We start from the raw sequence: 23,816 nt of genomic DNA on the forward strand, positions 1-23,816 counted from the left end.
TTAATTTCAATGTCTAGGCCAGTCGAGTTTGTGGTATTTGTTATTTTCACACTCTAGATGAACATACCCCATAAGACCACAGTGCGAGCAAAACCGAGGAATTTTCTCATATTTGACTTGTATCAAGATGCTTGTATTTAGATTCATCACTAGATGCTAAACTTTTAGGAATTTTTAATTCATATTTCATTTGAGATGCTTGTACTTAGATTCCATCAATGTCGAATGACCTAGTGGCATGCTTAACACATGCTGCTATCTGAAATTAATAGACATAATTCTCTATACCACATCGTGCAAGTGTTTTCCTTCATGGAAGTCTAATTTCACTGCTCTGCTAAAAACGATCTGCTGATGGAAACTTTGATGCAGACTCGGCCTTGATAATGCTGAAGTGGTCCTAGTTGTCAAATATAACAATGGGGATATCCAAGGTGACCGGCATCGCCGCAACAGCTTTTCTTGTCACATCTGTTAGTTTGTGCAAGATGGGCATGAGGATTATTATGCTTCCTTTCCTATTCACCGGTTGTGTTGCTTTTGCTGTCACGATTGCATCACATAATGCCATCAATCTACCTTGGATCCTGGGGAAGAACTCAGTAGGAAGATTTCCTCTCTGGTCAATTGTACTATTTGGTCCTTTCTTGATGCTTGCTCGGGCATATGCAATGGTTAAGAGATACATGAGGAAGGAATCTGTATATGACAAGATTGTGGAAGGCCTATATCTGGGAGGATGGCCATTTCTCTTGAAACATTTGCCCCCTGGAAGTCCATCTGTCATAGATTGCACTTGTGAGCTGCCAAGAAGTTCCTTTGTTCCAGCAGACGAGTATCTTTGTCTTGCAACTTGGGATACAAGAGCTCCAACACCGTACCAAATTGAACATGCTGCATGTTGGGCTTGTCAAAAGAGATCTGAGGGGAAACCAGTTTATGTCCATTGTGCATTTGGTTAGTAGTAATTTATCTCTTGCTATATACTCAACTTATGCAGAAAATTAATTTCATGATTGCACCTTGGTGTTCTTATTGTGTCCATAATTGTATTTCCTAGTAATAAGAACTATATTAACTACTATGTTTTTCTTTCGTGATTGATACAATAGGTCATGGAAGAAGTGCTTGTGTTGTTTGTGCAATTCTGGTAGCCCTGGGCGTCGCTGAAACCTCGAAAGATGCTGAGAATATCATCCGTGAAAGACGAAAGATAAAAATGAATGCTCTTCACTGGAAGACCTTGGAAGAGTGGTCCAAACATCGAGTTTCTCAGAAAAAAGGAAATTAGTTGCACTTGATTTGTGATGTTAAAGCATGTTCGAAACATCATGAAACGGGGTATTTGTTTAGTCCTGGGTAAGTATGCAACATTCTTGATTTCATATAATTCACTGCACATTGCAATCATTTGTACAAGACAACTCTTCAGGTGTTAACTCTGAGTTACAAGCGCTTGCTAGTTATATGTGGTATAGGACTCCTTTGTGAATCACCCCTTCTAGTCACAGCATATTGATGCCTTGGATTGTCATGCATGGCATAACCTTAGTATTTTGGAAGTAATGGTCTTTGTATTTCTAGCTTTAAAGATCACTTGAATTTTATATCCTGGTTTGGGATGTATTTTTTCACCCATCTTGCCAATTGATTGTGATGGGACATTTAGTATCCTTTGTGTTCTGAGTTGCTCTTGCTCACACACAGCTTCTTGTTGACATGACACTATAATAGTTTCAGCTTCTTATAGTCTGAGAGAGAGGGGGGGGGGGGGGGGGGGGGGGGGGGAAAAGGTCTAGGGTCTTGTCTTCACTTGATAACTTTTGTCATGAAGCCACAGGAATCCCAGGCACTCTTATCACATTGGAACTGACTGCTCTCTTCGGTTGGCCCCATCATGTCCCTCTATTTTATTTTTCTTTATTGCATGCCCTTCTTTTGTTCCACAGTTGAAACACGTGTGGATTGATTGATATGGGTAGAAGCACTTTAATTTTTCAAGTGTTAGGAGAATTACAGTTAGTTTCATACCGAGGACAGCACAATAATCCTATGGGTTATTGAAAGTAAATGTTGCTATTTAGCTTCAAGATTATTTCTTGCAGCAACTGGCTTTCTACTCAACGACGCCACACCATCCATCACATTTAGACTTGTAATAAGTCTTTGACCATGGATGTCACTGATTTGAAATAAAGGGAAACACATTCTAGTCATAAATGTACACATTTTTCTCTTTTGAAAATAAAGGGAGGATCTCTTCCATTTCATTAAGCTAGAGAGAGGGAGAAAAACCAGCAAATAAGAACAGAGAGGTCTATGGCCAGGCCACGGAAAAGTCAAAATGATGTTAGATGAGGTTATGAACATCATAATGGCACAAAAATGGAGAATGTTTATGGTTGGGGATTAGGTGATGCATGAGCCGAGCTACTAGCTAGCAGAATCGCAATTTCATAAATCACAAAATAAACAGTTTTGGATCCATACTAATTGGTGCAGCATAGTTGAAACCTCGTTCATGATTATTCGAAGTATCTCGTTTAGCCACTATTAATTGTAGAGCAAAGTGGTGTTGGTTCGGATTCAATTAGATTAATTAGTAGTTTCTATGACTAGAACTGCTGTTGCGTACAGCTTTAAGCAACATGGTCGGAGCTGAAACATGAGAGGATTCTGCACGCATGACATGAGGATTTGGTCATTCCTTCCACTTGAAGCTTCCAAATACGGCATGCCAAGAGCTCCGTCCGCATTAGGAAACCGCGTCCGCGTGCATTTGATATGGATAGTGGCTGATGCGATAGGCACATCCATACAAATACATACAGTTGCATGAATGTTCTGCAATGCTCACCTACACAGCAAAATATCTCTGCCGATTCGATCTTGGAGGAGGAGAACATCATCGCTTGCTGATCTGTTTTGCCGATTCTGCAACAACTGTGACTGCGCTGATTGTTCTTGAAGAATTTCCGCAGCGAGGATATTTATAGCTCTGCAGTTCAATACTTGAGCTTACTGTTTGGTTTGGTCTCTCCTAGTCACTTGTACACCCAGAAATGAGCTGCAGTAGCTTGCAGCAGAGCTTACTGTTTTCAGCCTTTCGGTATACGGAGCATGCATCAACAAGACTGTTTCCAGCTGCAGGCTAAAGACAACTGTGCAGAATGACATAAGTATATGTAAAACCAATCACTATAGATCCATGACAGGACCATGGATACGTATTGTTTTGATTTTTAACCGTCAACACATATAGCGCAACTTCAGAAGTACATCGAAGTGAAACCCTTGAGATAAATCATGTTTAGCTTTGCTGATGAACTATGAAGGACAAAGAGTATGGCACCATATAACGACCTGCTTGATTTCCAGGATCATCTTTACCTCTTCTTTACAAGCATGCATGCATGTGAGCAGCAAGAAAAGATGAAGAGAATCCCTATCTCAAAACTCCTACCATAGTTGAGCTGAGGTAGATTTTTTTCTTATTTTATTAACAAGCCAAGCCGAGCCGGTTGTAAGTCTAGCCGTGAACCACTAAAAAATACGTCTTTGCTGGAAGACACTGAGGGCTAGTTTGGTAAGCTTCCGATGTCTTTGCTGGAAGACACTGAGGGCTAGTTTGGTAAGTCGTAGTTTGGTAAGCTTCCGACTGTAGCTAAAACAGCTTCAACTGTGGCCTCTCTAGTGGAGCCGAAATCATTTTGAAAAACATTTGGCAGAATGACCTCTCCTGTTTTCCATTTATAGATATAAGATGTTAAATATCCAATATGCTCTTACATATTTGACTTGTTCATACAAATGGGTTTTATTTTTTTCTTAATCTACAATGCAATTTCATATGTAATAAAAGGATTAGTAAATAGATTGATGAATATATTATATAACCCTTTGTTTACTTGATTCCATTTACGCATGATACTTTTTATGTTTTTCCTTTTTCCACCACTATTTTTTTTCTTTTTCACGCTCCATTCTATTTAGGTATGATACCTGCTCCCGACTTGACTCCAACCAGCTGAATCATAGTTATTAGGATCGGATCGGACCGGCGGTTCGACCGGTAAAAGATAGGCGGTTGGTTCGCTTAAAAAGACCATCCATGCAATCGGGACGGTTGAACCGGCCGGTTTTTAACCAGCCGGGCAAACAGGGCGGTTCTGTACGAACCGGGCGGCTTTTGCTTCCTCTCCGGATTTACTCAGGTCACTCCCACGTCGGCCCAACCAAAGGCCCAGGCTTCCAGTTCCAGCCCAAGCACCCTTCGGCTCCTAAAGTCCGCTCAGGTGCCGCAGAAAAGCGACGCCGCCGCCGCAGCACTCCGTCTTCTCCAACCCCGACCGGCCGAGCCGCCCTCCCCCTCCTCCCTAGCGCCCGCGTGCGCCTCGCAGCTGAGCCCCCTCCTCCCGCGCCTGGACTCCGGCTTTCGTTTCCCAGCGGCCAAATTTCCCTTTCCTTTCCCTTTCTCCGCTCCACCCTCTCGGCCTTATTTCCTAGCGGCGACGACAAGGCGAGCAGCCACTGCCAGGTCTTTTGTCGGCCGACCATCTGGCCTTCGTCGGGCGCCGGCGACGAACATCCGACAGGTACGCCCACCTATTCCCTTCCCTTCCTGCGGTGCGGAATCGAACCCCCAAACCCTGATGTATGCTATTTATATTTGGATCTGACCATGTATTCTTCAAAACTTCGAATTTTTTTTTCAAGCAATTATCGGGTGTACATGTGTACACCCATGTCCTAAACTGGGTCCGCCCCTGCCTGCAGGTTTATGATCAGTTTGGGTGCGAATTTAGCATACTGCCTAGTGCCTAACTGTACTAACTGTTTCTTCGCTAAATATGTTGAATGGCACCTTGTTTCACTTGTGATTTGTTGGGCATCTGATATAAGCTCGATGTCTAAGAGTTTATTTGAACCTTTTCATCAGGATTTGGAGGTTAGAGTAATGAAATAAAATGCTGCTCAAAAGCAAGTTTAAGTTGGCCACAGCCATTGGCATCATGCTGTCAATGCTATCGCTGCTTGTGCACCTTTTTCTTGCAAATTATTCAGCTGGGGGCATTACAAAGGGCAGCATGCGTATGGATGATGTCCTTCCATTTGGACCGGTAATTCACAAGTCCTGACCAAGCTGCAGTATGAATTCTCAAAATTCCAGTGTTTCTTAATGAAGGAATTGGTGTCTATCAAGGTTATGCTAGACTCAACTTTTTACTGCAATTGTCGAATATATGTCCTAACATCTTTTTTCCATGCTTCTTGATTTTTGGCAGAGGCCCCGGCCACGGAGGTTGTGGGGTCCATTGAGCAAACTTGACCACTTGCATCCTTTTGCAAAACCTATCAAACCATATGCTGGTAACTTGATTCTCAACTTGCACCTACTTTATTAGTATTTTCATTGCGACATGCTGACATCTTTTAGTGATCCAGTCGTTTGGTTACATTAGACACTGGGGGGAAATTTGTAGGTGCATTTGCATTCCTTTTTGAGAAGAATACTTGTGCATGAGAAGTATATCAAAGATACATACATATAGAGCATGCTAGAATTTGAACGCATGCAAATAAAAAGGGAAAATTGGTGCAGACTTGTATGATTGCTGCACGTACATAGCCAAGTTTGTCTGTGCATATAGCAGCAATATGCATTTTGGGGTATACTGGTATGCGCTAATGATCATTTTACTACAAGTTTGCATATTCTATCATGGTCTATGTCTATGATTTTCTTCGTTATATTTTTGACATGTATAAGTGTCAAGCACTAAGACTAAAATATTGTCTATTTTCCCAACATTGGAATCATCAGTGTTGGGTTGTTTACCTTAGAATGTTTCTTAATGTGACTCCTATGATGTGCGCAATAATGTGGATAAATCTGTTGCTATTCTTTGACTGTAATTACTACATTCCTATAGTATTTTATAAAGTGTTGTATTGCATGAAATACTTAATTTGTATACTCAGTGTCAACCCATTTTAGGATATTTTTTACCTTTTTTTGTTTTGATTGAAACTCATAAATCTAAACCTTGATAAATCTGTTTGGTTTACCTTATTGCAGCTCCCAGTAAGCATAATGGTTTTATTTATGCAAAGATCTATGGTGGCTTTGAGAAGATACAATCTTCAGTAAGTTTTCTTGTGCAACGGATCCTTTTTCTTCTTGTCATCGTAATAGGATCATGACATTGTTTCCTTTGTTAGATCTGTGACCTTGTTGCCGTTGCCAGGCTCTTAAATGCTACCCTGGTTATTCCTGAGATACAAGCAACAACTCGTGCAAAAGGCATCAGGTTGCTGTGTCCTTCCTTCCTCATTTCAAATTCTTGTCCTGTTTTCTGCTCGACCACTAAATATAGCTTCCCCTCTGTTCCAACCTTGCAGTCCAAAGTTCAAAAGCTTTTCTTATCTATATGATGAGGACCATTTTGTAGATGCACTTTCCAATGATGTGGCTATTGTGCGTGGCTTGCCGAAGGATCTCAGAGAGGCTAGAAAAAAGATCAAATTTCCCACAGTATCTCCTAGGAATTCTGCTACCCCAGAATACTACATCACAGAAGTATTACCCAGACTTGTAAAGTCGAAAGTTATTGGGATAATTGTAAATGGAGGTAATTGTCTTAAGGTATCCTCCAAACCCATGCTTCCTCTGTTTTGTTTTTCATTCTATTTTCAGTGTACTTAGAGCCTTAGCATATGGTTTGCTGCAGTCAATTCTTCCCGCAAGCTTGGAGGAATTTCAGAGGCTTAGATGCAGGGTAGCCTTCCATGCTCTAAGGTTGCGCCCTCAAATTCAGGCTCTTGGGAGCCAAATAGTTGGAAGGTGAGAGACTTTCATTGTTCTTCTTGCCCCTTTCTTTTTAGTTCTTTTATCAGCTATATATTAACCAATTATGCTCCACGATCATGAATGTACGAAAAGAAACTTAAACTACTTTGCAATGCCTCATTAAATAATCTTTGAGTAAATTCCTTGTATGGCCTTATTGCACAATTCAAGTTGGCTTCCCTTGTACTTACTAAGAAAGATGGCGCTTTAACCATTTTTGTAGTATTTCCTTGTACTGGTCAGTTTTGGGTTGCTTTCTCAGGATTGAGAATGTCGTTAAACTATGTAAAATTGAAATCGAACCATTTCAAGGTATACTAGTTATAGGAGCTGAAGCGGTTCTTCTCTCATTGATAATTATTTTTCTTATAGTGTGACTTTCTGTTCTCATAACTCCAGAATTATTTGTATAGGTTGCGGGCATCTGGACGTCCTTATCTGGCCTATCACCCAGGATTGCTTAGAGATACTCTAGCTTTTCATGGTTGTGCTGAACTGTTCCAGGTTTGTATGCTTAGAATTGTTGTGTTCCAGTATCAAGTCTGTATGACTTTGCTTCCAGTATCTATCTAACTTTCCTTTGACTGGTGGTTAATTTGTTCATTTCTAGGATATTCATACAGAGCTGATTCAGTATAGAAGGAATCAGATGATTAAACGAGGAACAGTAAAGGAACCGCTAACAGTTGATTCAGTGTCCAGGAAGATGGCTGGTCTGTGTCCGCTCATGCCCGAAGAGGTGAGCTTGCTTATAACAGTGCTGTCTGTTTGCTCACTATAAATTTGGATGAAACGGTTGATCAATCATATACATTAGGGAAAATTCGCATGTTTATGAATAATTGGTACTGCTGTGCTTGCAGATCCATGGATTCCAAGAATAGGGCCTTTCTTTTTGGTTCTGCTATCAAGATATATTTTCATTACACATAGAAGAAATCTGAGGCTGACAAAATATAAGAAAAGATGATAATTTTCCTTCCCCTTGTGGAATATGAACTTTGCGTTCTGCTTTTAAGTGTCATTGTTTGTACTAGTTTACTCATTAAAATCCAGGTTGGATCTGTAGTTTGAAGACTAAAATAAAGCGATTTAAATATCTATATTTAATCTAAACTATGAATAAAATGATTCATCTAAATGCTCCAGTTCCAGTTCCAGGATTTTTTGAAGCTACCAATACCTAGCTCCAAGTGCTCCAAGCTCTGCTAAGAACGGCTTTAAAAGAAAGAAAAAAGTAGCAAGAAAGACTTCTTAGACATCATCTGTTCTTGCTATTCTTTGGTCATATGGTTCACATTGAACTGCAGCTATATATCTGCTTAATACTGTATCTGATTTACTGTACCGGCTTAGTTATTCATTTTGATTGCTAATACCTGTGATGTAAACAATCTTGTGTTTCCAGGTTGGACTTCTACTTCAAGCATTAGGTTACCCACCAACTACAATAATATTCTTGGCTGGTTCTGAGACTTTTGGTGGACAGAGAATGCTCATTCCTCTACGAGCTATGTTTGCCAACCTAGTGGATCGAACTTCATTATGTAGTCAGAAGGAGCTGTCTGATTTAGTTGGGCCAGAAGATCCTCTAGCCTCAGATTTGCCGCAGTCCCCACCTCCCAAAAGTGAAAAACAACTCATCGAAGAATGGAAGAGAGCAGGGCCTCGTCCAAGACCGTTGCCTCCACCTCCTGCAAGGCCATTCTATGCCCATGAGAAGGAAGGCTGGTATGGTTGGATTGGTGAGAATGACACAGAACCGGATGCTTCATCGATTGAATTCAGGAGGCAAGCGCACCGGTTGCTCTGGGATGCCCTTGATTATTTTGTATCTGTTGAAGCTGATGCCTTCTTCCCTGGGTTTCACAATGATGGGAGTGGTTGGCCGGACTACTCAAGTTTGATCATGGGGCATCGGTTATACCAAACACCTTCTGGTATAACCTACAGGCCTGACAGGTACGACGCCATTATATTTTTACAGTTACATACTTTGTGTATAGCTTAAAAGATTCCTCTCTCAATCTTCAGCCATTAGAAATGCATTCCATATCTATTAAATTGCATAGGAAAAAAATTGTAATCGGCATTAGTGGTAGTAAAGTAGCCTTCAGGTTGCAAGTGGATAACTGTTAAACTTGGAACAAACACAAGCTTTGTAAATTGTAAGATCATTAAGGTTACTTGATTGTTTGGTAGTATACTATGGGTCAAGCATTATCAATTATAGCACCATTTGTTATGTAGTTTTGCATGATGATCATTCTCCCTCTTTTTAATCAACAGAAAGATTGTTGCTGCGCTGTTTGAAAATGTTAGCGATCATCGGTATCATCCACCACGAAATTGGACAATTGCTGCACGTGAGCACCTCAACAGGAGTGCAGGTGTGGAAGGCGTCGTGTCATCAGCTATGTTATCGAGACCTGTATCTTTTCTCTCGCACCCATTGCCAGAGTGCTCTTGCATAACACCAAAATCACCTGCTGTTCAACCAGTGAAAGACAGGAATGGCAGACTCCTATTTGGAGGTGAGGAAGAGTGTCCTGAATGGATGGCGCGCCACCTGGCAATGGCGTCTGCCAAGAATAGTGAACCTCAAAACGAGGACTATGAGGATGAGTTGCCTGAAGATGACTCTAGCCCAGGCACGCAGCAGGAATCTGACAGAAGTGATGCAAATAAATCTTCGGAGCAAGACGAAGAGATGGATCCAGATGATTAGAGATGCGGAGCATGTATGTATGGCGCACCTTTTAACTGCTGTCAGCTCCAGGTTACTCCAGCAACGCAAGCAATACACTCCAAGAATCTCCTGGACCAGCGGGCATCATCTTGCATTGCAGCAACACATCAGCAACCGGAACAGTCCCATGATGATAAGATTGTCGATCTCGAGAGTTTGCCTGGATTATGCTTGGTACGCGACCAGGCTTCAATAGAAACTAACACTTTGTTCTCTTCTTCATGCCTCACTCTTCTTTTTTCTTCTTTTTTTTTGGATTTATTTTTTGTGGGCACAGCCCAAAGAAATTGTTTGTGTACAAAATTACAAATGTCTATTAACTGGGGATACACTATTTTTTGGGGTGAGTCTGATATCTAGCATTTACGAGGTAGTGAGATTGGCTTCTGGCCTGTTGATCTACCTCTGTAGAATACAGGACAGGCTTTGCCGTTTTGCCCCCTCAATTGCGTGCGTGTGAGTTTGTTAAGCAGATCTGTACTTGGTTGTCTTGTTGATTGCCAAAGAGTTTGCTTACGGAGTTGGCGCCGCATGGTTTGTGCTACGAATCTGGAAATGGTGTGTACAAAAAGTATTGTGTTTCGCATCAAAATCTGCTCAGGCCTTTTGGGCCTGGACCACATCCAGCCTTTTTCGTTTGCAATTTCGGTTCCGGCAGCCCAAGTACAATGTTACTGCAAAACTCATCTGGCCAGGCCAGTACCTACTGCTCCTGTCCATCATTCCTGCTGCGAGCCGCCCATCTCCGGTCCCTTCCCTCTCTTGCAACAACAAACAAGCTGCCGGCAATGGTGTCTTCCCGTGCGGCCAACCCCAACCTCGACTCCCTCTCCCGCTCCTACGCCGCCGCCAACGCCACGCACCATGGTAAGGTCGGCGGCACCATCTCCGTCAACGGCAGCTTCGACACCATGCACTGGCACGCGCCCTCCGACCACACCATCAACGGCCAGCGGTTGAGCTCCACCTCGTCCACAAGGAAAGCATTTGATAGCATCCACAAGGAAAGGAAAGGATAGAAAGGAAACAGAGGGCGCTTACAAAATTACAGGATGGGTTCAAAACTGAAAACTTGTGATAAATTTCTGTACAGATAGTGCACCTGCAAGACCACCAAATGCCAAAATTTGTCAATCCAAACCCCAATTTCTAATTGCAGCTCAACTACAGCAACCAGACCGAAAGCCACACGTCAACTACCCCCGGCACGCGCTACAACGGCCCAGATCTCGCCACGCGTCCGTCGTCCTCCATCTCCGCCGCCCACTCCGCCGCCCGCCTCCCCGACGCGAACCGCCGCATGCCTCCCAGCCCCGGCACCGCCTCCGCCGGCACCTCGTCCTCCTCCTCCACCTCCTTCGTCTCCCTCCGCCTCGCCGCCTCAGCCAGAGGCGGCAAAGACGACGGCGGCGGCGGGGACTGGTCGACGCACTCCACGGCGCTGTTCCTGGACCGGCTGCGCCGCATCAAGAACCCGAACCCGCCGCAGCACCCCGGCGGCGCCCTCGAGCTCCCGCGCGTCCTCGGCGGGCGGCCGAGGCGCGCGCGCTCGCGGTCGGAGAGGACCTTCCCGATGCAGGAGACCTTCGGGGACCCGGGCTCCGGGACGGCCGCCTTGTGCGCGCGCCCGCCGCCGCCGGTCTTGGCCTTCTTGGGGAAGATGGCCGGCGGGTAGTGGTGCTGCCGCCGCGCGCCGCCGAGCTTCCCCGAGAGCCCGATGATGGGCGCGGCCGTCGGCTTGAGGTTGCCGGAGAACCGCTGCGAGGAGCCGTTGTTGTGGTGGGGGTGGTTCTTGAGGAGGCACTTGGGGTTGGTGTTCTCCTTGAGGGAGTCGTCGCGGTCGTAGACGCCGTTGATCTCGGACCAGGCGATGTCGTCGCCCATGCGGAGGCGCGAGGACTCCGGCGGGTCGCCGGCGCGCGAGGCGGCCATGGGGAGAGGCGGGTACCACGACGATGGCGTTGGGGCGAGGGGAAAGAATTGGAAATCGCTCCGTTCCGGTGGCGTGTGGCGAGGTTTTTAAGGAGCTGTGCGTTGTTGACTCGTCGGGATTGCTGTGCTTGGGGTGGATGCCACGAGCGACGAACCATTTCCTCTCTGTTCCGTGGACCTGGTCTATAAACAGAGTAGTACTGCATGGATTTCCAGCACTAGGATTTTATTAAACGTATGTAGATGGTTTCATGACGAAAATTATAATTCAGCGGCTAAAAGTCAATTTCAGAAAAATATATCATATCATATTTAAAGTTCAAATATGCCTGACTTTTTTTAAAAAAAATGTATCCGACTTCACTTTGAACAGTTGATGTTAATTGTATTCTCAAACTAAAGACTAAACTAAAAACCAGCAAGCAGCCATCGGTCCATGGACTAGGCTTAGGTAGATAGAGGAATTTTTTTTCTCTCTCCCTGAAGAGAGGGACATTGCACCGTATTGAGACGGGCAGTTGGTGTTAGCGCTGAATAATGTAACCTTGAGATTAACGACAGGTTAGCTGCTTGCCTGAGACCTGCTAGACGCTAGTCCTGGGGTGCAGCCGTTTGGCGCCGCCTTCTTGTCATCAGGGCTGAGGCAGCCTTCCCTGAATTCCCGCGGGTTCAGATAATTTCTTTGACCTTGGACTCTGCAGCGCACCAACAACTGGTACTGCCAATCGCTTCCCAGCAAAGGATTTGCAGTCATGCACTGAACAGAGCGAAGGTTAACCAGTCCTTTTTTCTCAAATTGATACGAAATGCAAGTGGTGGTGGCTTGTGTTGCCTCTGAATTTTCACTGACTTGTCGATCTTTACCCATTTTCCAGCACTGACCTTTTGCCCCCTTGCGAAGATTGTCAAAGGGAATTATTGGGCATGCAGTAGACTTGGCCTACGAGAAGGAGAAGGCGTGCAGGGACTGCATGATAAGCTGATAAACACAAGCAGCTGCATGGCCGACTCATGGTCACTTGGTCATCAGTTTTGACACCCAAAGTTTAGCAAAAAGAACTGGGAGGGAGTGCTTTTGTGTTGCCGTGTCCCTTGTAGTTGTATGTAGCAAACTAGGAGACTAGTCTGGCTCTAATTCACATATATATTTCCTGGGCAATTTTGTCGCTGATTTCTTCTCTCTTTCTTTCGTTTTTTTAGAAATACTGTACCTCTGAGCAATGACAGTGTATTCACTTACTGTACGTGGTTTCCCTGAACAAGTACGGAGTTGTACCGACAACTTGAGCTCGTTGTACCTGTACAAACAGCAGATTCATGTCTAGTCAACTGCACGACACTACTACCATTCTACCAATCTACTAGTAGTACAGTGCTCTAGATTTCCGCCATTGGTTCCAGAAAGCTGACCTACTTTGACTCGAGCTGTCTCTTTATCCGCGTCTCATTCAGCACCAGTCACTCCGCTCAGTTTCTCATGATTTCAACATTCGGTTTTCTGGAACAAACAAAAAAAAACGGATGGTAGAAAATTCGTGACCTTTCGCAAGTACTAGGAAATAAAACCAATGCAAATGCTGCCTACCCTCGGCACAATCTTTGCCCCTGCCATTTTCAGAGACAAAGCTGGCATTTTTTTCAACTTTTACTCTGACTTTTTTTTCGTAGTAAAAAGAAAGACGACGCATGATTACTAGCGTAAGACATGAGAGCAGCAAGTAAGCGACGCGGAAAGCAGCTGGATTTGAATATACAAACTGAGGTCTTGTTTACTTCACCCCCAACTCCCAACTTTGACACTATGCAAAAAGAAGATTCCCCATCACATCAAACTTGCGGTACATGCATGGAGTACTAAATGTAGATGAAATTAAAAACTAATTGCACAGTTTTGTTGTACTTTGCGAGGCGAATCTTTTGAGCCTAATTAGTCAACGTTTGGACAATATTTCACAAATACAAACGAAACGCTATAGTGTGCTACAGTGCCAGCACAGTAATTTGGCACCTCCCAATTTGGCCAACTAAACAAGGCCTGAATTCCATGGGCGATTCAAACAAAGCAACAATATAAAATATCATACTCCGTACTTTTAGTAGCTAGTTCGGCATGGTCGTCAGACTCTTGGTCTTTAGCAGCCGCCGCTGATGCTGCAAAGAAAAAGACGCCAGCCAAAGCGAAATCCAAGGAATCAGAGTATCAGTTAAAGAATGACTCGACCAGCACACAAGACAAACCAGAAATCCGCTGCAACTGCAAAGCTTTTCCCCCTTTTCCGTTTGAGTTTTAGCCTGCAGCACCGCTGGAGTTTGTACTTGTGGCCATGCAGCAATGGCAACCTGATAAGAAATTGGAATTATATGTCGGTAGCTACATGCGATGCCTCCTAATTACTGTACGATAGAAACGTCGTGCTTTTCTCAGAGACAGGAAAATAAAGTTTTTTTTTTCAGGAATACGCTGTGTCCTAGCTGCGCATCTTTGTATTAAGAAGGAAAAATTAAACGTTACAACGCGGGACTATCGGACGCACACACGCGATTTGTTATTCGGTATTAGATTACATAGCAAATAAAGCAACTTAAAAACCACGAGCAACTAGCAACTCAAACAGCTTCGACACAGCGTCAGCCGTTTCCTGATAGCACTAGCTATAAGCTACGTCATCGGTGACCGAGCGCGTGCCTCTCACGCTCCAAGCATACCAGTAGGGAACACGCGCGGTCAAAAAGGAACGTCTTCATCAGGGTCCGGTCTGCACACCTGGCTGGAAGCCTGGAGTCTTCTAGAAGCCTCTCGGATCGATCAAACGTGTCATCGGTCTCCTAGGGGCTAGTGCTAGTGGTTCTAGGACTGGCGAACAAATTGACCGAGCACCTGCAACAACTAGCGATAGTGGTGCGGTGGAAAAGGACTGAGAATAACGGAGGTCCGCCCTGACGTCACTGTGCGTTGGTTTTACAGTACCACACACAAGCTGACTGTTAGTATCTTTTAAATGAGGGCACTTCAAATCCTACACGTACACCTGGCTAGAAACACCGGTAGGGCTCATTTGAAACATGCATGCAGTGGTTAAGCGTCAGAGCGAGGATCAGAGAGGTCTGAGCTTTGTCCTGGTAAACAACAGCGGGCTGGGCTGGCAAGTGATCGACAGCTAATGATGCATCTGCAGAGAGAGCAGCTAGCTCATCGGTCGTGCGGCAGCTGATCAGGATGTCGAGGCCGGCGACGTCAGGGAAGAAGAGCCCACCGTCGAGCTGTTCGCCGGAGTTTCTCAGCTCGCCGCAGAGGAAGGAACCCCGTCGAGGCAGTATCGGATTGTTTTTCGGCCCTCGGATTGTATCGGATTGTTTCTCGGATTCTGTAAACAACTGTCTTCAGACAACTTGTCAAGGAACTTTTCAAGACAATTAGGAGCACTTTTCCAGAAAAAAAACTTCATCATCAAATTTTTGCCAAATACTGAAATAATGGGATAATAATATATTTATGTAAGAATATAATGTACCACTGAGATATTGTGACTTAATTTTGGAAGGTTACCATGATGGTGTACATACAAACTTACACCTGAACTAACAAGCTAATTAGTTAGTCTAGATATGCTGAATCTCTTTGGCAAAGCCTCAATTGTGATAAATTCAGTCAGAAGAGTGGACATGAGCTGCTGCTCCAATAGCAACTGCTTCATCCGGTTTCACTCTTATGTCGAGCTTCTTGCCACCAAACTAGTCCTTGATGAGTCTATGAATAATCTCATCCATCTTGTTCTTGCTCCTCTCCAGTTCAGCTTCTACGTAATCTTTACAAAAAGGCCTCACTAGCTTGTTACACATTCAATAAGCAGAATATGCATGAACTACTGCTCCAAGAGCAACTGCTTCATCTGGTTTCACCCTTATGCTTGGCTCCATCCCATGAAAGTATTCCTTGACAAGTCTCTGGATCTTTGGGATCATGGTGCTTCCACCAACAAGAATAATCTCATCGATCTTGATGTTGCCCCTCCTTTCCTCTGCTTCTAGCATCACTCTCCTTACCAACGCAACAACTCTGCGGAACGCATCATCGTTCAATTCCTCAAACTTTGACCGTGACAATGTCTCGGAGAAATCCACGCCGTCGAAAAGAGACTCAACAGTCACTTCAACATGCTCTTGGTTGCTCAATGCCTTCTTGGCACGCTCACATGCCGTCCTCAGTTTTGCAAGAGCGATCGAATCCCCACCGATGTCCTTTCCGTGCTTCATCTTCACTAGCTCGGCGAAATAGTCCACGACCTTCTCATCAAAATCATCTCCTCCAAGGAAAGGATCATCCCGGTATGCGCGGATTCCAAGCGAACGATCCATAAGCGTGACGACGCTCGCATCAGCCGTGCCGCCTCCGACATGGAGCACTAGTGCGTTGGCGCCCTCTCGCAGCTTGGTGCGGAGGCCATAAGCGACGGCAACTGAAATGGGTTCGGGGACCATGTCTACTATGTGTAGCCTGGCAAGCTCGCCGGCCATCATGGCCGTGTCCCTGGACAGCCCACTGTAATGCTGCGGAATGGTCATGACGGCGTAGTCGACCGGACCGCCGAGGTACTCCATGGCCTTCTCCTTAAGCTGGGCGATCACCATGGATGCCACCTTCATCAGGCTGAGGTGCTTCACTGTACCGTCCTTGGACTTGACGTCGATCATCGGCGTGTTGAAGTCTCTTGCAGTGATCTTGTACGGAGCACGCTTGATGGCTGTCTGCACGATGGCGTCCTCGTACCAGTGGTTTGATCTGTCATTGACGACGATCATCTAATTATTATTAATCTTACTATCTACTGCTGTAAAAACGTATTTGGTTATCGTAATAATGCAGGATATGATAGAGTAGCTAACCAACGACAAGGACTAGCTGCATTTTACCTTAGCCCGAGCAAGCGCTTGAAACCGAAGACCACGGCTTGAGGATCAGCCGCGCCGGCGTGGTTCCTGGCGGCCTCGCCGACGAGGGTGGCGCCGTCGTCGGTGAATGCGACCCAGGACGGGATGCAGAATTGGAACATGGTGTCGGTCTTGGCGGGGGCGTAGCCGGCGATGCAGGAGTTGGTGTTGCCCAGATCGATGGCGACCACTTCGACGGGCGGCGGGTACCAGGTGCGATCCCGCACGAAGTCCGTGTACATATCCGGGAGATCGGGATGGGGAATTTGGAGCCCCGACGCCGAGGAAAGCAAGCAAACGAACGCCAACAGTATCTGGAGAAGAGTAGCCGCCGCTACGCAGCGATCGCCGGTAGCAGCCATTGCGACAAGAGATCAAGAGGGGATCGTTTGTTTGCTTCTCTTGGATCCTCGGTTATAGATATAGGCGGCGGGTGGGAGCTATTCCGTTTCGGTTTCGAGTACGAGACTGGTTAGGCTTCCGAACTCCTGTGGCCCTTGGGATCTGGTGGCGGATCTCCTGTTTTATAGAAACTAGCACCCGTGAAACCATGTTTGCATCTCTCAACAAACTCTCATCCAAAGAAAACACGATTTGTTAGAAATCTAAACATTTTACGGTATATTTTAATTCTGAATATTATTAAGTAAATCATGGTTATTGCCAGTGACACAAAATATGTATAAGTGTTTATGTTTAAAACACATTTGAACATAAACAGAAGCAAAAATAAAGAACCAGGGAAGGTTGAGTATGTACCCAGGGACGAGATCATTGCCGGAGGCAGTGGGTGCGCCATTCCCAGAACTGGAAGTATAAGACATTGTGTCTGAAACTTCGGTTCGGACTATTCGACATAGTCGATCAGAGTTGATGCAGTGACGAGTTGGTGCAGAGCAATACCTCGGAGCGAGCAGACGCGCAGAAGATGCGCTTCCTAAAAACTTGATTGCATGCCTACTCATGCAAGTATCACAGCAGGATGAAGTTTCGGAGGCAAGAGCAAGCTCTGTGCGCGCAGAGGATCGTGATGGGAATGCCAAGATAGTAGTGGGCAACAGTAGAAAGGGAGAGAAAGTGATTTTTTTTTCAGTTTTAGTTAACTAGAGGAGGATCACCTCTCTTGTAGACGCAGGAGATTCAACGAACTTGGACACTGTCTCAGGTAATTGATAGCCATTAACCAGCCATTCAACAGTGTCAGTTACTAGTAACTTCCAGCCGTTACTAGCTATTGTTGTCAGCTTTTTAATTCAGATCAATTACTAGTCACTAAACACAACATCAGTTACTAGTCATCAGCTCAGTCAACTCTCTTGTAGACGCAGGAGATTCAACGAACTTGAACACTGTCTCAGGTGATTGATAATCATTAACTAGCCATTCAATAATGTCATTTACCGGTAACCTCCAGCCGTTAATAGTCATTGTTATCAGTCTTTTAATTCACGTCAGTTACCTCCAGCCATTACTAGTCATTGTAGGGTCAGTTACTAGTAACCTTCAACCGTTACTAATCATTGTTGTCAGCCTTTTAATTCACATCAGCTACTAGTCACTAAACACAACGTCAGTTACTAGTCATCAGCTCGATCGCCTCTCTTGTAGACGCAGGAGATTCAACGAACTTGAACACTGTCTCAGGTGATTGATAATCATTAACCAGCCATTCAACAGTGTCAGTTAACAGTAACCTCCAGCCATTACTAGTCATTGTTATTGGCCTTTTAATTCACGTCAGTTACCTCCAGTCATTACTGATCATTGTTATTAGCCTTTTAATTCACGTCAGTTACTGATCACTAAATACAGTGTTAATTACTAGTCATCAACTCGTGTGATTAAAAACTGCAAAATCAGACCAAGCCACGTCACCATGCCTCGGCACGGCTCAGCAAGCGAGCGTGCACGTGTGGCACCCTTTCTCTCTTCCTCAACCTATCAATTAGTACACACATAGTCCACCTATTTAAGTTGGTTAAGATACTCCTTAACTACCCATTTGAAATTAACCACTTTAATCACCTAGCATTAAATGTGGGCCTTGAGATTAAATGAATTAAATGGGCCTAGTCTAAATATTCCAACACGATTTTCACAAAACCAGAAAAGCGCGTATTAGTAAAAATAACTTCGACTCGTTTTTAGCAGAACAGGTTTTCGATATCCACGATCTGGACATCACTTTTTCGACTTCTGCGCAGGAAACTACCTTTCAACGTGACACTTTGGCGCGCAGCAGAGGCATTGCCGCCTAGCATTATATAAGACCACATTTAGGTTTTACTGCACCTAGTTAATCAAACGAGATCAGAGAGGGTTGTTGGCCGCTGCCGGCTACCCGTCGAGCCACCATCCTTTGTCCGGAGTCCCTTCAACAGTCAAGACCAATCCTGTTGAACAGCAATTGATCAAAGGTAATTTCTTCTCGCACATTAATTGAATGTCGAGCAATAGGACCATCTTTGATTAGATGGTACATCTCTCTTGTTGCCTGCATATAGATCAAACACGATAACTTGTTTCGTACTTACTACATACATAATGCTATTATTATTATAATTAGTCTGGCTCGTTCCTATCTCTGAACAAGCAAAGCCTTGTATTTGTTCATGTGTGCTCAATAGTATAAATACATAGTGAAGAAGCACTACAATCTACATTACAAAATAAAGATACAAAGATTTAAACAAAGTGTCATGGGCATTTACTTGTGATTCATATATTTGCATTGTCCTTATAGAAATACCATTTCAAAGATAGTGTGTATGTTAATATATCGGCACTAGTGGTCACCGATATTATATTGGTTTCTTTTAGAAAATATGGAGGGCCATGTGGAGAAAAAAGTTAAGCAAGAACATACGGAAAAAAATTGCACGAAGAGGCACATATGGAAAGCTAGCAAGGATAAATCCCTCCTCAACATCTAGAAAGACCAAACCCTGAATGGTGGAAAAGAAGGTGGTAAAGAAGGTACCACGTACACAAAGGTAGCATGGCATGAAATCTTAGCTTCCTTCAATAGTGCTAGAGTTGAGGAACTTGACCTGCAACAATTGAAAATCGACAAAGGTACTTTAGGTCCCGCTATACTACCATGAACAAACTTCTTAGTTACACTGGATTTGGTTGGGATGACGATGACAAAATGATCAAGGCTACCAAGGAAAAATGGGAAGGTTCTGCATCAGATCAAGCTATGCTTAAATGGGTTGTTACTAACGGAGGTTTTGTTGTACCAGAAGGTAAAAACAAAAGTTGTGAGAAGTGTTAACAATGTCTATCTTTCCCTGATTGTTTGACAAATGACTTTATTTTGCAGGTAAATATTATGTAGTGGACTCGGGCTATGCAAATACACCAAAATTTGTTGCACCCTATTGTGGAGATCACTATCATATTGGCTCTTTTCGTGGAAGTAACCGGCACTACAAAGGTGAAAAGGATTTATTAAATCATCGAGACACACAGCTACAAAATGTGGTGGAACACACTTTTGGTGTTTTGAAAGCCCGCTTTTCGATTTTAAAAGTCAAAGGAGGAATTCTTTATCCATATGAGACTCAAGTAAAATTGTTATGGCTTGTTGTATAATCCATAACTTTATACGTAAGGCTACACGGAATGATGAGTTGTTTGGACTTTACGAGGATACGGGCATGGAAGAGAATTATGAACTTGGTGATGAACCGGTAAGAAGTCGATTAAATATACAAGAAAATGAACGGGTTGCTGGTGAGCATATCCGTGGAACCATTGCTCGGCAGCTATGGACTAACCATCAACACATCCATCTCATGATGATTAGTCACGATTTTATCACCTTCAGGCTTCAAGTTTTGTTATTAGTTACAATAGATTATTTAAGTGCAACATCTTGTATTGGATACATTATTCTGTATTTTTCTAACTTCATGTTTTAGTTCTGAACGTTTGATTTATCAACCAGAAACATGTTAGTCAAGGTACTGCTATGCTTCTAGCATATGCCCAATTTTATCTGTACTATAAACCAAAATGTGAATTCATTCTACTTTTATCAGTTACCAGAGAAGATTCTCATCAGGATATGCAAGCCCGTAGTTCTCGATAGATACGTTACATCACACATTCACACCCCAAGGCCATTAGAGTAACTATATATGTCTATGTGAACAACATGAGCTGCCAGTAGAAATTAAACTAGGTGCCAAATCAGTCGTGCGAATTCAAGGCAAATGATTCATGCCCTTCATGCATCATGATAATGAATACCTCTTCTCCTTGCGCTTTGCTGATGAAGGGCCAACAGATCGTCGTCGGCGCCCAGCTCGGGGTTGAATTGCATTCCCTGCCGCCTTGAACCTCCGAAAATACCAGAAGCAAATGACCCCTATCACAATGAGTACTGCAACAGTTACCCAGATGACCATGCCAGAAACGTGCGCTTCTCGGTTGCCCGTGCCGTGTGCTTGACTGCTTGTACTGTTTCCCTGCCCGCAGTCTGGTTGAAAGAAGATACAAACATCACTGATAGCTACAAGACCAAATCACTGTATACAATATAACTAATGGTCAGTACGTTAGTAAGCTTACAAAAACAAAGTAGGCATATACGTACCATCTAAACATCTTGTGATGGGAAACGATGACCATTTGGCGACGATGCGACTGTCCTTCCCATTGCACAGGATATATGCAGTAGCCAGTCCAGCGGCTAGCACCTTTTCCTTCATGTAGCGGCACAGGCAACAAGCTCCACTCACATCCTCAACTGGAACCTGATCAACAGCATACAGTAATGCTTTGCAGCATGCATGTGAGGGTGGCCTCCTTACAGCATCTTTTTGCATGCATGACAGAGCAGCTATGCTTGTCAAGTCGTATCGACATTGTCCCTCTTGTTTTGGAGGATTCTTAGCTGAATAGGCAGTAGATGCTGATAGAAGGACTGTGAGCAACACCACCCACAACAAGAACTGCCTATGGACTGCCGATGGAAACAAAATACCCTCATCAGAAAAAAATATAAAATTAAATTTCATCAATAACTTAGTATTAACAATAAGCTGAAACAAATTTACAGAGGTACACATAAATAGCAAAACAGGTGTTTTCGTCGCTCAACTTTCAAACTCGTCCCTCAACTTTCGAAGTGGTCCTGAGGAAGAGTAAAATGAATAGAAAATGAAATTTGAGGAACGTGTTTGACCCAAAAACAAAACTTACAGCGATTTGAGACATGGTCCTCAGAAGCTCCCCCGGAATCAACTGCCTGCGGCTTGTAATCCAGTGCTGTGTAACCCTGCAGACATTGGTGATACCACTCATGTCAAGAATCCAATCACGAATGGGTTGATAAACTCTCTTCTGGAGCAGTAAACGGATCGAAACTCGAAAGGGACTAAGGGAGTAGCCACAAACGATCGTGCAGGAGAAATTTGTTGAGAGCAAGCTTTTTGCAGAGTGCGGCCCCGTAACCCGTGTTGCCTCCGTGTGTGCGCCTGAGTGTGGCCGTGCCTGAGCGCCGGAGGTGCTCGGTGAAATGCCTAACAGCGCACTGCGCGACTGGGCTGGTGCGTGCGTGTGCCTGGGTGCGTGCCAGTGTTGCTGAGGGTGCGGCGGCCGCGCGCATGCGCCTGGCCGTGGAGCGCGCTCCCGCGGTGCCCGGCGGGGGTGGTTCGCGGCGAGCCGCGCGGGTTTCTGGCGTGGCCCCCGGCCGCGTCGGCGACCACGGCCACGCGCAGCGAGTAGGCTGCCGCGTGCGGCTGTGCGCGGCGGCGTTTGAACGCGTGAATGTGCAGTGTGCTGGCGCGCGGCGAGGCGAGCGCGGCCACCGCGTGCGTGCAGCGGCCGGCATCAGCTCAGCAGCGCGGCCGTGCCGCTGTTGACCCTCCAAGGAATCGCCGAATCGGAAGCGGCTCGAAGGCCGGACAGTTTCGCCGTGAACGAAAGAGGAAAAGGGAGAGGGCGTGCGGCGGCTCACGTCGCGGCGAAGCTGAAGTCCTCGCAGGCTCGGGGTTGGCGAAGTGGCGGCGTGCTCCCGTCCTCCCCTCGCGGTTCGGCTCGACGTGGGCGAGGTAGACGACGGCGGCGACGTAGAGGTGGTCGTCATCGAGGCGGCGGCGGCGCAGCTCCGCCCCGGCTCGCTGTCGCCTCCGCGTCGTCTTGTCGTTGATGAGAGGAAAAGCGAGGGGGAGATGAGAGGAGAGAGAGGGGGGCAGACCTGCGACGTGGAGGAGAAGAAAGAAAAAGAGAAAGAGGCGGACTGGGCGGCCCCGCACGTCAGCGAGGGTGAGAGAAAGCCAGATGCGGCTTGCCTATGTCCAACATGGACAGTGTTATTTTATTTTAAGAAAAAGGGTAGGATTTTTATTACTACGGTACTTTTACATCCAAACCCCTCATGCCGAGGTACCCTGAAAGAAAAGAAAATTACATTAACACCCTTTTGAGGTCCTAAGGATCATCTTCGTCGCCGCCTGTTAGAGCCACCTTTGCTCGGTGCTCTGCCTCGCCACTAAAGGGAAAAGAAGAACACCAAGGAAGAAGCTTGAAGCCGCCACCTCTGCTCGGTGCTGGAAGTCGCTATTCTGGTCGGCACCAGGTCGTTAGGCGTGTTGATGTGGCTGGTCGCGACACTCCTATCTGTTTTGGTTGTCACGGTCGTCGCGTCTGTTGTTATTGCGATCGTCGTGATTGTCATGGTTGTCACGGTGGCGACTGTTGCGGTCGTCACGGTCACCGCTGTTGCGGTTGTCATGGTCGTTCTGGTGGCGGTTATGGTCATCGTTGTAGCAATCGTCGCGACCGCGGTAGTCGCGCTTGTTGGTAGTATGCCGTCCGTCCTTATGGAAGGGGCACGGAGCACTAAGCATGCATTTGGTTTTGGGACAACGTGGGTCGGGTTGGAGCCAACCCACTTTTGTGGGTTGGAGTGAACCCAGCTCGTGTTTGGATGAGAGGGATGGGTTGGACCCAGTATTTTGTTTGGTTGAAAAAGTTGAGAGGGTTGGGATGGATGTTCTTTTAACACCGTTAGTTATGGGCCCCACCTGTTAGCTGCGGGGCCCACCTGTCAGCTGCGGGGCCCACTTGTCATCCTCTTATTTTTTTCCCTCTCTCTTCTATCTTCTTCCTCCTCTTCAATCTTCTTCCTCCTCCCCGCAAACCCTACTCCTACCCCCGCCACCGACTCCTCCCCGCGCCGCCTCTGCCCTCGGCTCCTCCCCAGCCGCCGTCGTGCCGGCCCCTACTGCCGGCTCCTCCCCGCACCGCCCCCGCCCCACTACCCCGGCTCGGCTGCCCTCACGCCGGCTCCTCCCTGGCCGCCCCGACCTCCTCCTTCTCGCCGCCCCGGCCTCCGCGCCAGGC

At 45.5% G+C, this 23,816-nt stretch overlaps 5 protein-coding genes across 11 annotated transcripts; 2 read left to right on the forward strand and 3 right to left on the reverse strand.

Annotated features, from left to right (window-relative positions):
* Positions 1 to 419: 419 nt before the first annotated feature.
* LOC101782240 lies at positions 420 to 1,291 on the forward strand. Its single transcript, XM_004978320.1, has 2 exons — positions 420 to 957; positions 1,113 to 1,291. Exons 1-2 carry the CDS (start codon positions 420 to 422, stop codon positions 1,289 to 1,291), a joined length of 717 nt encoding a protein of 238 aa, XP_004978377.1.
* Positions 1,292 to 4,259: 2,968 nt separating this feature from the next.
* Positions 4,260 to 9,952, forward strand: LOC101783181 (uncharacterized protein At1g04910). Of its 6 annotated transcripts, none has more exons than XM_004977516.3 (11): positions 4,260 to 4,595; positions 4,940 to 5,120; positions 5,286 to 5,370; positions 6,080 to 6,147; positions 6,223 to 6,311; positions 6,403 to 6,646; positions 6,732 to 6,844; positions 7,264 to 7,354; positions 7,461 to 7,589; positions 8,259 to 8,812; positions 9,140 to 9,952. In XM_004977516.3, the coding sequence occupies exons 2-11, from the start codon at positions 4,968 to 4,970 to the stop codon at positions 9,576 to 9,578; spliced, it is 1,965 nt and encodes a 654-aa protein (XP_004977573.1). In that variant the 5' UTR covers positions 4,260 to 4,595; positions 4,940 to 4,967; the 3' UTR covers positions 9,579 to 9,952. The 6 variants fall into 6 exon arrangements, with proteins under 6 accessions (XP_004977573.1, XP_004977575.1, XP_012703258.1 ...); XM_004977518.3 differs by having other exon boundaries at positions 4,262 to 4,595; positions 6,249 to 6,311; XM_012847804.2 differs by lacking the exon at positions 4,260 to 4,595 and having other exon boundaries at positions 6,453 to 6,646.
* A 226-nt stretch (positions 9,953 to 10,178) lies between these two features.
* LOC101782771 lies at positions 10,179 to 11,648 on the reverse strand. Its single transcript, XM_012847805.2, has 2 exons — positions 10,800 to 11,648; positions 10,179 to 10,701 (listed from the first exon to the last, which is right to left on the reverse strand). Exon 1 carries the CDS (start codon positions 11,529 to 11,531, stop codon positions 10,812 to 10,814), a length of 720 nt encoding a protein of 239 aa, XP_012703259.1. The 5' UTR covers positions 11,532 to 11,648; the 3' UTR covers positions 10,179 to 10,701; positions 10,800 to 10,811.
* A 3,723-nt stretch (positions 11,649 to 15,371) lies between these two features.
* LOC101782647 (heat shock 70 kDa protein BIP4) lies at positions 15,372 to 16,822 on the reverse strand. The gene is made up of 2 exons (XM_004978321.1): positions 16,443 to 16,822; positions 15,372 to 16,311 (listed from the first exon to the last, which is right to left on the reverse strand). Exons 1-2 carry the CDS (start codon positions 16,820 to 16,822, stop codon positions 15,372 to 15,374), a joined length of 1,320 nt encoding a protein of 439 aa, XP_004978378.1.
* A 1,760-nt stretch (positions 16,823 to 18,582) lies between these two features.
* On the reverse strand, positions 18,583 to 22,648 carry LOC101784122. Of its 2 annotated transcripts, none has more exons than XM_004977519.3 (6): positions 22,429 to 22,648; positions 21,672 to 21,747; positions 21,064 to 21,432; positions 20,718 to 20,946; positions 19,448 to 19,510; positions 18,583 to 18,954 (listed from the first exon to the last, which is right to left on the reverse strand). In XM_004977519.3, the coding sequence occupies exons 1-6, from the start codon at positions 22,555 to 22,557 to the stop codon at positions 18,930 to 18,932; spliced, it is 891 nt and encodes a 296-aa protein (XP_004977576.1). In that variant the 5' UTR covers positions 22,558 to 22,648; the 3' UTR covers positions 18,583 to 18,929. The 2 variants fall into 2 exon arrangements, with proteins under 2 accessions (XP_004977576.1, XP_012703084.1); XM_012847630.2 differs by having other exon boundaries at positions 21,064 to 21,454.
* Between the last annotated feature and the right edge of the window lie 1,168 nt (positions 22,649 to 23,816).

The sequence above is a fragment of the Setaria italica genome, chromosome VII (assembly GCF_000263155.2).
Source record: "Setaria italica strain Yugu1 chromosome VII, Setaria_italica_v2.0, whole genome shotgun sequence".
Lineage (NCBI taxonomy): Eukaryota > Viridiplantae > Streptophyta > Magnoliopsida > Poales > Poaceae > Setaria > Setaria italica.

Bases quoted from the DNA above. Each gene is read 5' to 3' on its own strand.
- LOC101783181 (XM_004977516.3), top strand. From the start codon at position 4,968: ATGCTGCTCAAAAGCAAGTTTAAGTTGGCCACAGCCATTGGCATCATG. The intron at 6,312-6,402 runs GTTGCTGTGTCC...CCAACCTTGCAG, and splicing joins ACTCGTGCAAAAGGCATCAG to TCCAAAGTTCAAAAGCTTTT. The intron at 8,813-9,139 runs GTACGACGCCAT...TTTAATCAACAG, and splicing joins ATAACCTACAGGCCTGACAG to AAAGATTGTTGCTGCGCTGT.
- LOC101784122 (XM_004977519.3), bottom strand. From the start codon at position 22,557: ATGACGACCACCTCTACGTCGCCGCCGTCGTCTACCTCGCCCACGTCG. The intron at 20,947-21,063 runs GTACGTATATGC...TCTTTCAACCAG, and splicing joins CATCACAAGATGTTTAGATG to ACTGCGGGCAGGGAAACAGT. The intron at 18,955-19,447 runs GTACGTGGTACC...ATCTATATGCAG, and splicing joins TCATGCCATGCTACCTTTGT to GCAACAAGAGAGATGTACCA.
- LOC101782771 (XM_012847805.2), bottom strand. From the start codon at position 11,531: ATGGCCGCCTCGCGCGCCGGCGACCCGCCGGAGTCCTCGCGCCTCCGC.
- LOC101782647 (XM_004978321.1), bottom strand. From the start codon at position 16,822: ATGGCTGCTACCGGCGATCGCTGCGTAGCGGCGGCTACTCTTCTCCAG. The intron at 16,312-16,442 runs GTAAAATGCAGC...CGTCAATGACAG, and splicing joins AAGCGCTTGCTCGGGCTAAG to ATCAAACCACTGGTACGAGG.
- LOC101782240 (XM_004978320.1), top strand. From the start codon at position 420: ATGGGGATATCCAAGGTGACCGGCATCGCCGCAACAGCTTTTCTTGTC. The intron at 958-1,112 runs GTTAGTAGTAAT...TTGATACAATAG, and splicing joins TTATGTCCATTGTGCATTTG to GTCATGGAAGAAGTGCTTGT.